Source organism: Daucus carota, chromosome 9 (genome assembly GCF_001625215.2).
Source record: "Daucus carota subsp. sativus chromosome 9, DH1 v3.0, whole genome shotgun sequence".
In the NCBI taxonomy this organism is placed as follows: domain Eukaryota; kingdom Viridiplantae; phylum Streptophyta; class Magnoliopsida; order Apiales; family Apiaceae; genus Daucus; species Daucus carota.
Genome location: NC_030389.2, coordinates 32,279,542 through 32,291,947, shown reverse-complemented (window position 1 = coordinate 32,291,947; position 12,406 = coordinate 32,279,542). Strand labels below are relative to the sequence as shown.

The following is a 12,406-nucleotide window of genomic DNA, read 5'->3' as shown; positions in this document are numbered from 1 at the left end:
CATTTCTGTTTCATTTTTGGAACAATTTATCTTTGCTGGGATGTCATAAACAGGATCCTGTAATCCAAACATAAACATAAATGTGCCTTATTTGCAGCTGCTCATGTATGGAAGTGCACTCATTCATCTTCTACTGTCTGTGATTGAAGTTAAGTCTTGCTGATGTTATCGCCCTTGTTTATCCATATTCGAGAATTCCGTAGTTATAAACCATACTTGTAAGAATTCACAGTAGTAAAATTGGCATATTCTGTGTGCTTGTTTCTTCCTTTCATTTTACCTTTGCCTTGGGTTCAGACATGGTTCCACTGTATTTGTTTCATCCTTAGATTTCTTAAGGGGTTTTTTTTTAACTTTTTATATTTGAGTTTTGTCTTTTGTCTATAAAATTCTCATTCTATGGTGAAATGGAAATCAGTAGGATTTGTTGATGAGAAAGATTCATCTGTTTGTCCAATTTTGTAGTTCTGTACACTCAAGGTTGGGACCAGTATGGTCACACACTAGCACAGCAAGAACACACTGTCAGAAGCTACTCTTGGGCATTTTAATGGAAGCTCAAGGGCTCACATGAATTCTTCAGAGGAACTTGCATGTACTTTTCTTGTTTAGGTAATGCGTGTTCACTTTTGTTATACATAAATTCACCTTGCAGGAATCCTATTTACACCAATTCAAATTTTAGAAATCTTATCTCTCTCAGCTTATAAGTTACTTACAAGTTAAACAAAATAGGGACGACTTCGAGAAATGAACCGCATAAGATATACGGGGCGGATGGGTAACAGTGAAAATCTTTTATAAGAAAAAAATTTCTCAATGTACTCGAAATTCCCAGGTCCATGTAAAACTAGTATAAATAAACCAATTTTCTCTTTAGGAGTCATTAGCCTTATAAAAGCATCTACTAATATCATACTTAAGTAATTAGGTGCAGCAAATGAAATGTCATTATCCTGTAGCAGAGTATATATAGGCTGACAAAGTTAAATGTCAATTGATTTGGTATTTAATTAGAGAGTGATAGATGGAATGGACAGGACTTATATACATTTTTGTAATTATTACTCCCTCCGTTTCTTTTTTCTTTTCCTGTTTGTGATGTCAGTACTGTTCATAACATGAGACAAATTACTAATTTACATCTAATCTATAAAACTAAATATAGTCATGAGTGATCTTATTAGATTCGGATTCACGAGTACTTTAATACAATGAAGTTTTTATATTTAATGCTACTACGAAATGAAAGATGTTAATGATCTAAAATGTGTGTTGGCAAACGTGAAAAGTACAAACAGGAAAAGTATTTAGGGACGGAGGGAGTACTAGTTGCCATACAATGGTATCAATCCTATGTAACAATAATGAGTATACTAAATGAAGCCTAGATAGAGTAGATGTTATGTTAAAAGTCCACACTTGTGAGCTCAATAATCTATTGAAATGTAAAGAAAATAAAGATAGAAAAGGACCACTCATTCTATTAGGCCTGTTTGGCTACTAAGAAATAAATTAGTGTGGCTGTGAAATCTCTCTATCCATAGCTTCCTTCTCTGCTCTTATGAAACCTGGTCCAGTCAGCTAAAGGCTAGATTTGCATTAATAATACTCTATTTACTTTATGCTCTGTTGTTATAGTGTTGTTTAGTCCCTTTAATCCTTTAGTCTCTCTTTCCTTCTGATATCTTGCTGTATTTGCATAGAAATATGACATTTGTGCCCCTGCATGAGTGTATGTGCTCTGGAGAGGACTGGGGGTTCATTAGGGATGGCAGAAAAAACCGATCCGAATGGATACCCGACCGTTTCGACCCGAATGGATCTTACCGAACCCGATATTTTGGATTTGGATTTGGATTTGATTTTTAGACCCGAACGAGTTTGGATTTGGATTTGGATACTAGGTATTCCGTATCGAAACCCGACCCGAAATCCGAATCCGATCCAAACCCGATCCAAACCCGAAACCCGAAAAAAAATCCAAATATATATATATATATATATATATATGTATATGTATATGTATATGTATATGTATATGTATATATTTTTTTTCAATTTTAAATTTACTAAATTTTGTTTATATATATATATGTAGAGTGTGAATGTGTATATTCTTGGGTTATAGTGACTTTTTTGTTTAACTAATGAGTTACTTTAAAATTTCATACTCCATATAGTGGAAATTTGTGTTTAGAAATTATTAAACACGGTTCAAGATTTTATTAATGTGTAATACTTTATTGTTAAAGTAGTTTAGTTTTAAATATAATGAAATTTAAGGACGAGCAAATCAAAAAATAATATTTTTACAATACTATATAAATTTCGGAATTCAGGTTTTGGATAAACCCGAACAAACCCGAACCCGATCCGAAACCCGGGGATTTGGATTTGGATTTGATATATGAAACCCGATTGGATTTGGATTTGGATTTGGATTTTAAAAATAATTTGGATTTGGATTTGGATATCTCAAATATCCGAACCGATCCAACCCGTTGCCATCCCTAGGGTTCATAACTTCAGTATATATAAGATATGCATACATGTACTAATTCATACTCAATACACCGAATTCGAGTTTCCGACAAATGATTGTTACAATATATCAGATTATGCTTAATATGTTTTGTATCCGAAAAATATAGACCTCCTACTTATTATTACCATGCTGCATGTATTAATCAATGATATGATATGATGTAACAATCGTTTGTGAGGGACCTGTCCCGTTAAAATATAGTTGCCTTATGTTAAAAACCAATATTTCAGTTTATTTCACATTTACTTATTTCATCAAGTGAAACGGGTAACTTTGTGGTAAAAAGTAAAGTGAGTTATATACTTGTTGAATTTTGAATGCAAGTCCAATAATTCCAGCTTGTTGAATGTAGTTAAACAGAGAAAGGACTGAATGTGTATACAAATCCCTCCATCTTTCACCTGTTTCATTTTGGTAATGATACTGGTAATAATTTATCACCACAATTTTCATATCTCTACACCCTGTAAATAAAATGAAGTAAGGAGTTGCAAGCACAATTCCACAAGGTAACAGCATGGTCTTGTTATAAATGAGACATGGGGTTGGTGATAAGATCTGATGGGAATTAAACTGTAATACTAGGTATTTCTTTTGAGAAACCTCATAAGATCAATAAAGTATTGCAGTTACTTACACAGGCCCACTAGCATTTAGCAATACAAAGGTACAACTATCTTATCATATTTGACAAATGTGATGCATTTATGCTAAGTAATCATGAAAGGTACCATTTTGATTTGATTTTTAGAATCAGGTTAATTAATGAATTTTCTTAAATGATATTCCCTCCGTCCCCCTCATTTGTTTACATTGGAGACGTGGACTCGCCACGCATTTTAATGCTCTCATAAAACGTAGTTCGATAAATTATTTTGAACCTTTTTTTTCCTGAATGAAAATTTGATGTTTAAATTTTTATACAAATTTTTTTTAAAAAATAAACTATAGAAGTATGTTTTATATGCGCCTTAAAATGCGTGTCGAGCAGTGTGAAAAAATTGTAAAAAAATGAGAGGGACAGAGGAGTACTATATATATTATATAGTAAATCAAACTAATATATCAAATATTATTATAATATTATATAAATATCTTATCTTTAATCCCGATCATCTGATTAATCCCGATTTTTTGAATAATGTAAGTAATTGATATAAAGATAAAAAAAAACCTGTTAGAAATAAATAAATGGAAACAGAAAACTGCATTTTCCAAAGTATCTTAGTGCAGTCCCTTGTCTTTTCTCATCTGCTACAAAAAGCTGGTAAATATCCAACAGCTTAAAAAAAACTAAAAGAAAGTCATTCACAGACTACCTTTGTCTTGCATGCATTTACATGCACTTCACCTCTTTCTCTTCTGCATGCAATTTGGTCCCCTGAGCCCACACACACACAAAGCACAACTTTAGTTCTAACCATTAATCTCTCAACTGCCAAGCCAATGATACACCCTAGCTAGCTACTGATTCATTTACTGTTTGCATATTATATGTGTATTATTTGTTGGACAGCCAATCTTTGGTAAAGAGAATTTCAAAGTGTTTTAAATAGCCTAAAGCTATAAACTCATTTGGAGAGTTCAGTTTCCCTTTCTCTTTCAGTTCTCAATGCCTTGTTTCAGTTGCTACTGTTCTGATTTTATTATTGACATTTCCATAATTACTTATTTCTGCATGGATAACTGAGCTTAGCTTGGGCTTACTTTATTATCTGTAAGACATCTAAGTGCTCTCAGTACTCCTTGGCTTTGCTATAAACATTGTCAAGAAACATATCAAAGTTAAGAAACATCTTGATTCTTGAGAAGAAGAGTGAATTTCAGAAGAACTCTTGTTTGTTTTTCTTTAACTTCATTTCCTTATTTCAATATTCTTCTGCTCTGCACTATTGAATTATCCAGAGGCTGGCATATTTGGTTTAGGCAAATGAAGAACACTAACAAAACAAGCTTTGCTCTTTTTACTGCAATTGTTGTGCTTTGCATGACTAGTATATTCTGGTGCAATGGTCAAGAAACTGAAACAGAAGGAGCTCCAATGGAGAAAAGAGAGAAAGAGGCTCTCTACTCTGCCATTCAAGGCTTTGTGGGAAAGGATTGGAATGGTTCTGATCTCTATCCTGATCCTTGTGGTTGGACTCCCATCCAGGTTTATATTTTTATCCATCCCTATTAATTTATTTTCTTTTTATCTATATGGTTATTATTCTCTTTATTTATTTATACAATTTACTTAAATTTTCCTTTTAATTTAACTTTTTTTTCAATTGTACCAAGTCTTTGTTTCAGGGTAAAAATTTAGATCTTTTTTATGAAACAAGAACTTGAACTTGCATGAAATTATTTTAGCATAGAACATGACAGCTGAACTTTATTTTTTGTTGGCTGTTGGAAAATCGAATTCTAATAATACTTAAGGATATAAAATTTATCTTTGCATATCTTAATTGTAAATTTTAGTTAACCATCTTGGTAATTATGAACTAATTTGTGCTTCAGGGTGTTGCTTGTGATATATATGATGGCTACTGGTATGTCACAACCTTAAACATTGGTCCAATTCATGAGAATTCTCTTGACTGTGCCCCCAATATGCAATTTAGTCCTCCCCTGTTTGAACTTGGTCACCTCAAAGCTCTCTCATTTTTCAATTGCATGGCACACCAGAGTCATCAGATCACAATTGCTGCACAAAATTGGAGTGCACTTTCTGGCAGCTTAGAGTCGCTAGAGTTTAGATCAAACCTGGGGCTTATCGGACAAATCCCAGCTGCTTTTGGTGGCCTTACAAGACTCCAATCTCTGGTGCTGCTGGAGAATGGTTTGAGTGGTAATATACCACCAAATTTGGGCAACTTACCAAACTTGAAGCGCTTAGTTTTATCAGGAAACCAGTTAACAGGTCAAGTCCCGGAGAGTTTTGGTGCACTAAGCGAGCTCTTGATCTTGGACTTGAGTAGAAATTCACTATCAGGAACACTACCTTTCACTCTTGGTGGCATGGAATCACTACTAAAGTTTGATTTGAGCAAGAACCAATTTGTCGGAAAAATTCCCAACCAAATTGGAAACCTGAAGAATCTAACATTGTTGGATCTTAGCAACAACAAATTATCAGGCGGCCTACCACAATCATTCCAAGAACTGAGGTCCTTACAGGAGTTGGTCTTAGCAAGAAACCGCGTTGGTGGAGACATAATGAGGCTTAGTTGGCCTAATCTTCGAAGTCTAATAATCCTGGATTTGTCGAATATGGGATTAACAAGTGAAGTTCCAGAGTCCATTTCAGAGCTTAAGAACCTGAGATTCTTGGGTCTAAATGACAACAATCTAACAGGTAAACTCCCATCAAAACTAGCAACTCTTACCAATATAAGTGCAATCTACATTCATGGCAATAATTTGACAGGAGAGCTCAAGTTCTCCCAAACATTTTATGAGAAAATGGGAAGTCGTTTCGGGGCATGGGATAATCCAGATCTTTGTTACCAAACTGATGAATTATCAACTAGCAAAGTGCCTTATGGAGTAAAGGCATGTCAACAAGATGTGAATCTTTATGGGAAAAATGTAGGTACAGATTCCAAGTTAAGGAGTGATCAAGATTCCCAAATGGTGGCCTCTTTGGGATCCTCAAGAAATGGAATGAATGGGTTTTTGTATGTTTATTTGGTAAAGATGGTGATGACTGTTGTGTTGTTTAACATTGCTATGTAAGGTAATGTATTATGATGGTAGATTAGACCATTTTAATGTAAAGTAATTTTAAGTCTTTTTGTTTATGTTGTCAATATGAAATCTTGAGTTGCTACTAGCATTTCAATCAACTTGAGAACACTAGTCCCAATCACAAGTAGAACTTGGTTCTTGATGCTACTGTTATATAGATCATGAATATCTTATCATGTTTTTATCATTTTTGACAAGATTCGAACTCCAAGCTTCCGATAAGCGGAACGAGGGCGATAACAACCGCCTAAAAGTCATTAGGAAACCATATGGCCATATGGTTGCTCAATAAACACAAAATATAGATGTCATTCCATGTTTTCCCATAGAATATATGATAATAATCACATTAATTATTCAAAACAGATTAATTGGCACACGAGTGCACAAGTTTTCCGCATCAGTCACAACGAGAGAAGTAACAATAAAAAGAATATCATATGACTTTGCAGATAGGGGTGTACACGGATCCGTGAAACCGACCGAACCAATCCAAACCGATCATATTTCACCCGAACCAATCCGAACTTTTTTGACCCGATTGATAATTGGATTAGAAAATGAGTAACCCGATTTAATTGGGTTGGACACGGTTTTCAGTTTTTTTTAACCGATCCAACCCAACCCGATTAAAAAATATTAAATTACATATAAAAATCATTCACCCCACTCTAGTAACCCATAATATGTTAGCATAGTCCATTTAACTGATTTATTGATTTGTCATGCTTTGCTAATTGTTGATTTGTTGTGCTTTACTAATTGTTTCTGTTCAACTTAATTTCTAATTTATTGCTATAATTCTGAAGTTTCTGGTATCGGGCTTAACATGGTATCGAGCTTTAATTGTTTTGATAAGTAGTGCACGTTTTTTAAGATGTTATAGTGCTTAACTCATTTTATATACACCGGGTATTTCACCTTGCTGTAGTACATTCAGTTAAAGTTTTATCTTTTGATGTGTCGAAATTTGGTTTTGCTAGATCATGGAAAAGAAATTATTTTATATTTCATAACCCGATCAAACCGATCCGAACCGAAGTAATACAAATTGATTTGGGTTATGAATTTAATTTTTATGGTTTGGGTTGAGAATTTGAAAACCCGATTTAATTGGGTTGGGTCGTTAAATTTCTTTAACCCGCCCAACCCGAACCGTGTACACCCCTACTTGCAGATATCAAGTAAACCGAGACAAAAGAAATAAAAGATACAGGTAGGGCATATTGATGGTATTGACATGTACAGATACAGGAATTTAATTGGTTGTGTTGTAACCAGAGCTTCACCTTCCAGGCAATTTACAAGCAGGTAAAAAGTCAAAAGCTTTAAAGTTAACTCAAAAGGAAGATAAAGAAAAAAAATTAGAAAGGAACTGAACAAGTGAACTGATGCTAGAAAGGTTGCAAGGAGAAAGAGAGAATGAACTAGAAAAGGAAATGTGGGTTTATATCAAGGCAATGACATTGTCATAACTTTATTAATGTTCAGAGATAAGAAGTAAATGAAAAAAGTGAATAATATAAAGAAGAACCTCCTTGACAAGCCAGCTAGTCCCTTCCTAGTCCTAGTTAGTAATTGCTCTGCATTTCTGATATGCCTGTGCAAGGTGCATGCATCAGTAGTCTTTATATCACCTATATAAAACCCCATATCACTCTTTTTTTAGATGTTCTGAACATCTCTGATTTTTTTTGAAAAATTTATGATTAATTTTTAAAAACATTTTATTAATTTATCTAATGTGTTCTGATTTGAGTAAAAATTCCCGACTTACTAAAAAAAAATTAACAAATTCTGAATCGGTAGATCAATGGGTTAGTTCGGGTTTTCGATTTTTGCATCAGTGTTTTTTTTGTGATAATATATTTCCTCTTTTTTAAATGATAAAGTAATACATGCATTCTACCAACAAGTTACTGTTAGACAGTTCACAAGTTACTGTTAGACAGTTCAAGACTATCATTGCATGTTACAGCATTTCTGGATTAACTTTTCACATAATTAGATTTTTTTATCATTTTATTTTTTCTGTTGTTATATATCAATTTGTATACTGATAAATAGTTGGAGTGAACTGAATTGTTGACATTTTGTAAATAATGAATTCAAATATTGTTGGTGAAAACAACATCAAACAAAAATTGGGGTTAACAATATAACCTTTGGCAAATTTATTTGCATATTATTACCTACCTGTGAAAAATTTGCAAATATACCATGTATAACTAATTACTGGTGAAATAATTATCCTTCACATTAGAAAAAAGTACAATTATTTTCTCAAACACAAATATATATATGGCTAATTCGATATTTTTTGCTAAATATAGTTTTCTTACTCTTGTTGCATTTAGTTAAAAAGTTACATTTTTACAAATATTTCCAGATAAATAATTCTTATTATGCAAATGCATGTCAAATAAATACATATTATTGCAATGTTTTTGAATTTTTACAGAAAGAATGAAAAAATCTGGTATTTTTTTATCAGGAAAAATCAGGTATTAAAGAAAACTCTTATAAAGTATAAACAATCTAGGAAATGAGTGGTTGCAATGTAAATATATAGGTGCTGTCAGCTACTACTGAATGCTGATCTGGTAAAAGCCCAGTATGGGAATGGATTAGTTGCTGAAGTGATCTAGGTTCAAATACCAGTTCTCTTGGTAGTGTGTTTCAATCTTGATACTCTACTTAAATTTAAAGTCCAAAGGTGGTTCGGCTAAGTTTAAAAAGTAAGTATATTTAATTTATTTAAATATTTGGATAACTTCATTTATAATATTTAGTAATTTAAAAAACTAAACTGTTACGAGAAAAGAAGCAGCAGTCTTACAAAATGAATACCTGCTTCTGGTTTGCCAAATAGAAACATAACGTATTAATCAAACAGAAATAGTTTAATTTGTAAACTATTTTGTGAACCACTGTTACAAATAAGTTGCTAAACATAAACATTAACAAGTTTAAGCTAGTTTACAAATACAATCTCAACAGCACCAAATGAATCCTGTAGAGTGTAGTGTCACTATAGTTATATTTTCGTTCACAGTGTGATTGATTAAAATTTTGAAAAGAAATTAAATACTTGTTTATTTGGGAATAATCTTCCATTAAGGAAACTCTATGGCCTAGTTTTGAAATACAACTGAGAGAATCCACAAAAAGATAAAGCACCATAACTGCTGGTATTGATGCGATAACATATCCAAAGCTAATGAGTGTATAAAACAATTGACATCCTCAAAACAGATGGAAAATTCTGTGATACCCAGTCTACAACTTGCTCTCTATTATTCGGCCGCACGATACAGTAGTAGTAAAGTCTTACTGCTAAATGTTACATTAATCATATGCAGGTTTCAAAGGCCAATTCTTAATCTTGTGTGGGAGCCCCTTGATTGAGTTCTGCAAATCGCATGCCGACTCGCATGGAGTGCTTTAAAAACTTCTCCGCACATCGTCTGACACATGTTTCCTCTTGCTTGTCTAAGCTTTTGCGTCTGAAAGTGTCCACACAATCAGTAAAACATCTCTCCACCAGGGAATTATACATCCTAAGACTGAAAAAAGGATCACAAAAAGAAACATCAGGTAAGCCGTCTATGCACAATAAATACAGCCCAGAGCTTACTTATATCGTGATTTCTAGGCAAGAAGATAGCAAATATACATTAACAGCAAGTCCAACAATGTTCTAAAATGATATCCTCATATTCCATGCTAAGTGCTATTTTATTTTTTGGTAGAAAGCTAAACCAAGGACAGATTTAGTTACAAATTAATCTTCTCTTCATTCTTATGTTTGTATTGTTTCATTGATGTTTAAATGAAACAAAGACGATTGTGTTCAGTGTTGTAAGAACAATGAAGTAATAAAGATGCCTTGTGGTGCATGTAATGTACCGAAATGGCAATATAAAATTAAGAATCAGGCATCAAGTGCTATTTGAATGAACATCACAAAATTTTGAATAAAGCATAATAAGTATATGACTACACTTATGCAGATTTTTCATTTTATTCATTTGGAATTAGAGTATTAGCAGTATGCATGGGTTCAAGTAAAATATAATATATGATCAATCAAGCCCTCCTGACACCATAATGTTTTAGGAACGCCGTTTAGTATTTACTTAACACATTGCATATCTATATATTCTGGTTACAGAAACTGTATTCAATCAAATAAATGGGTTCGGTTCAATATTAGAACTCAAACCCATACAATCAGAAAGTGGACAACTCCAATTACAGCCCCTACGTTGGGAAGACCAACAAGAGTGTTGCTAACTGTTGTTCGTTTCTACTTTCCATATATCATTTAATGCATCTTTCCATTTGCAGCAAAGGCACTTACATCCAAAACCAGAGGATCACATATCACCAGAATCTACCAGGTAGCCCATTGCCAGACCAGTCCATCTAAAGTCGCCTACCATCCCAAGATCGACACTGTAACTCAAATACTACTACTACACGCCAAAATGAAGAGACCAATTATTTAAGTCCCTAATTAGCAATATTGTGATTTGTGAGTATGAGTATCAATGAAAATTTGTCTATATTGGATTATTTGCATAATAAGTAAAAGAGCTATATGAGTAAGTTACAAGTCGAGTACCGAAAATCAGAATCTGTGTTCTTGTTCCAATAATTAATTTTTTATTACTTTGACTATCTTTATGCAATCCTTTTATAGGGAAACCTTTCAGTACTCTTTATTATTAACTTTTATAAATTTATTCAAACCGATAATAAATAATAAGTCAAAAATTAATACAGATTAATTAACCTTTTTAGTAACATATATGTACAAAAAGGACATATTATTATTGACTGGACGAATACAAGAAATAATAAAATATTTATAATGAAAATTATAATAACATATTCGAAGATAACTAAATGAGCCCTTGGTATATTAAGAGCTTGGTATCTATTAAATTTATGTCAATATTAAAAGAGTAAGTTATTGTTGCACAAATTTGATTTCCTTTCATTTTGTAACGCAAAAGTTGAGTTCTGTCACTAACGACAACCGCTTATTCCCTTATTCCACCACTACCTTCTTTTTCCTACATTCACCTAACCCGACCTGTTTTTCCAGAGAATTACTTGTTCTACATTCATCTGCAATATCATCTCCTTTAATGACAAGGCTCCGTAAACAAAGAAAAAGGGGTATATTGTCCCAATATGTCCCCTTTTTAGTTGTAATTATAATTATATATCAAAGTTTTCTTCCAATTTAAATTAACCACAGTTAACGTAACTACTACACATTTATAAAGGACATTTTTATCTATCTTGAAATTCATATCCAACTCAGAGACCATGCATAACATCTTTTATTAATTTTACGACACACATTTGAAATCCTCCCTACCTCTAGTTTACTTTCTGCACTACCAAGCATCAAACATATTTATAACATTTCAATCAAAGAGGATATATACATAAATGTACTAGTTAATTTGGGATAATATAAGATAAATTCCCAAGAAAAAACCACCTCTGAGCTGCAACTCAAGACTCCACTCGAGACTATCCGAATACCAGTCACAAGTTTAACAACAAATGCAGCACCCATATCGATATCGTTTCTCCTTAAAATACAATCCGCAACATATATTTTAACAGGGCACCATAGGGGACCTTATAACAAACTTATAAGTCGAAAAATGAACGTATTCTTCGACTTATAAGTAACTTCATAACCGAAAGCGCAAGCTCAAATTAGTTATATGTAGTTCCCTTAACGTCCACGTGTAATAAAAATCACACATGGTTTTTAGAAGAACATAAAATTAGTATAGGCTTCTTCTACAGAGTTACATAACATAAACACTTATGCAACTCAATTAAAAAAATAAAAAGCCAAATTCGTATTAAAATCCACAAAAGTTCAGATTTAAACATGTAATCAGACTAATTGATTAATTATATCTGTAAATTATACCTGTCTCGAATTTGGAGCTGGTCGATCATGGAAGCCATCTTGGCTTGGTCTTCTTGAGGAAGAGAGGCGAGATCTCCTAGCATGTTTTTGTCCATCTTGTGTGTGTTTTTTGAGTGTGTTTTTGTGTGTGTTTTTCTGTTGAATCGGCCGTGCTCTTGTTC

At 33.0% G+C, this 12,406-nt stretch overlaps 2 protein-coding genes across 3 annotated transcripts; one reads left to right on the top strand and one right to left on the bottom strand.

The window, feature by feature from the left end:
- The first annotated feature begins 3,985 nt into the window (after positions 1-3,985).
- Positions 3,986-6,415, top strand: LOC108202038 (piriformospora indica-insensitive protein 2). Of its 2 annotated transcripts, XM_017370407.2 has the most exons (3): positions 3,986-4,700; positions 5,051-5,888; positions 5,961-6,415. In XM_017370407.2, exons 1-3 carry the CDS (start codon positions 4,479-4,481, stop codon positions 6,266-6,268), a joined length of 1,368 nt encoding a protein of 455 aa, XP_017225896.1. In that variant the 5' UTR covers positions 3,986-4,478; the 3' UTR covers positions 6,269-6,415. The 2 variants fall into 2 exon arrangements, with proteins under 2 accessions (XP_017225896.1, XP_017225895.1); XM_017370406.2 differs by having other exon boundaries at positions 3,991-4,700; positions 5,051-6,414.
- Positions 6,416-9,446: 3,031 nt separating this feature from the next.
- Positions 9,447-12,406, bottom strand: LOC108200764 (mitochondrial import inner membrane translocase subunit Tim9). The gene is made up of 2 exons (XM_017369012.2): positions 12,246-12,406; positions 9,447-9,846 (listed from the first exon to the last, which is right to left on the bottom strand). Exons 1-2 carry the CDS (start codon positions 12,338-12,340, stop codon positions 9,660-9,662), a joined length of 282 nt encoding a protein of 93 aa, XP_017224501.1. The 5' UTR covers positions 12,341-12,406; the 3' UTR covers positions 9,447-9,659.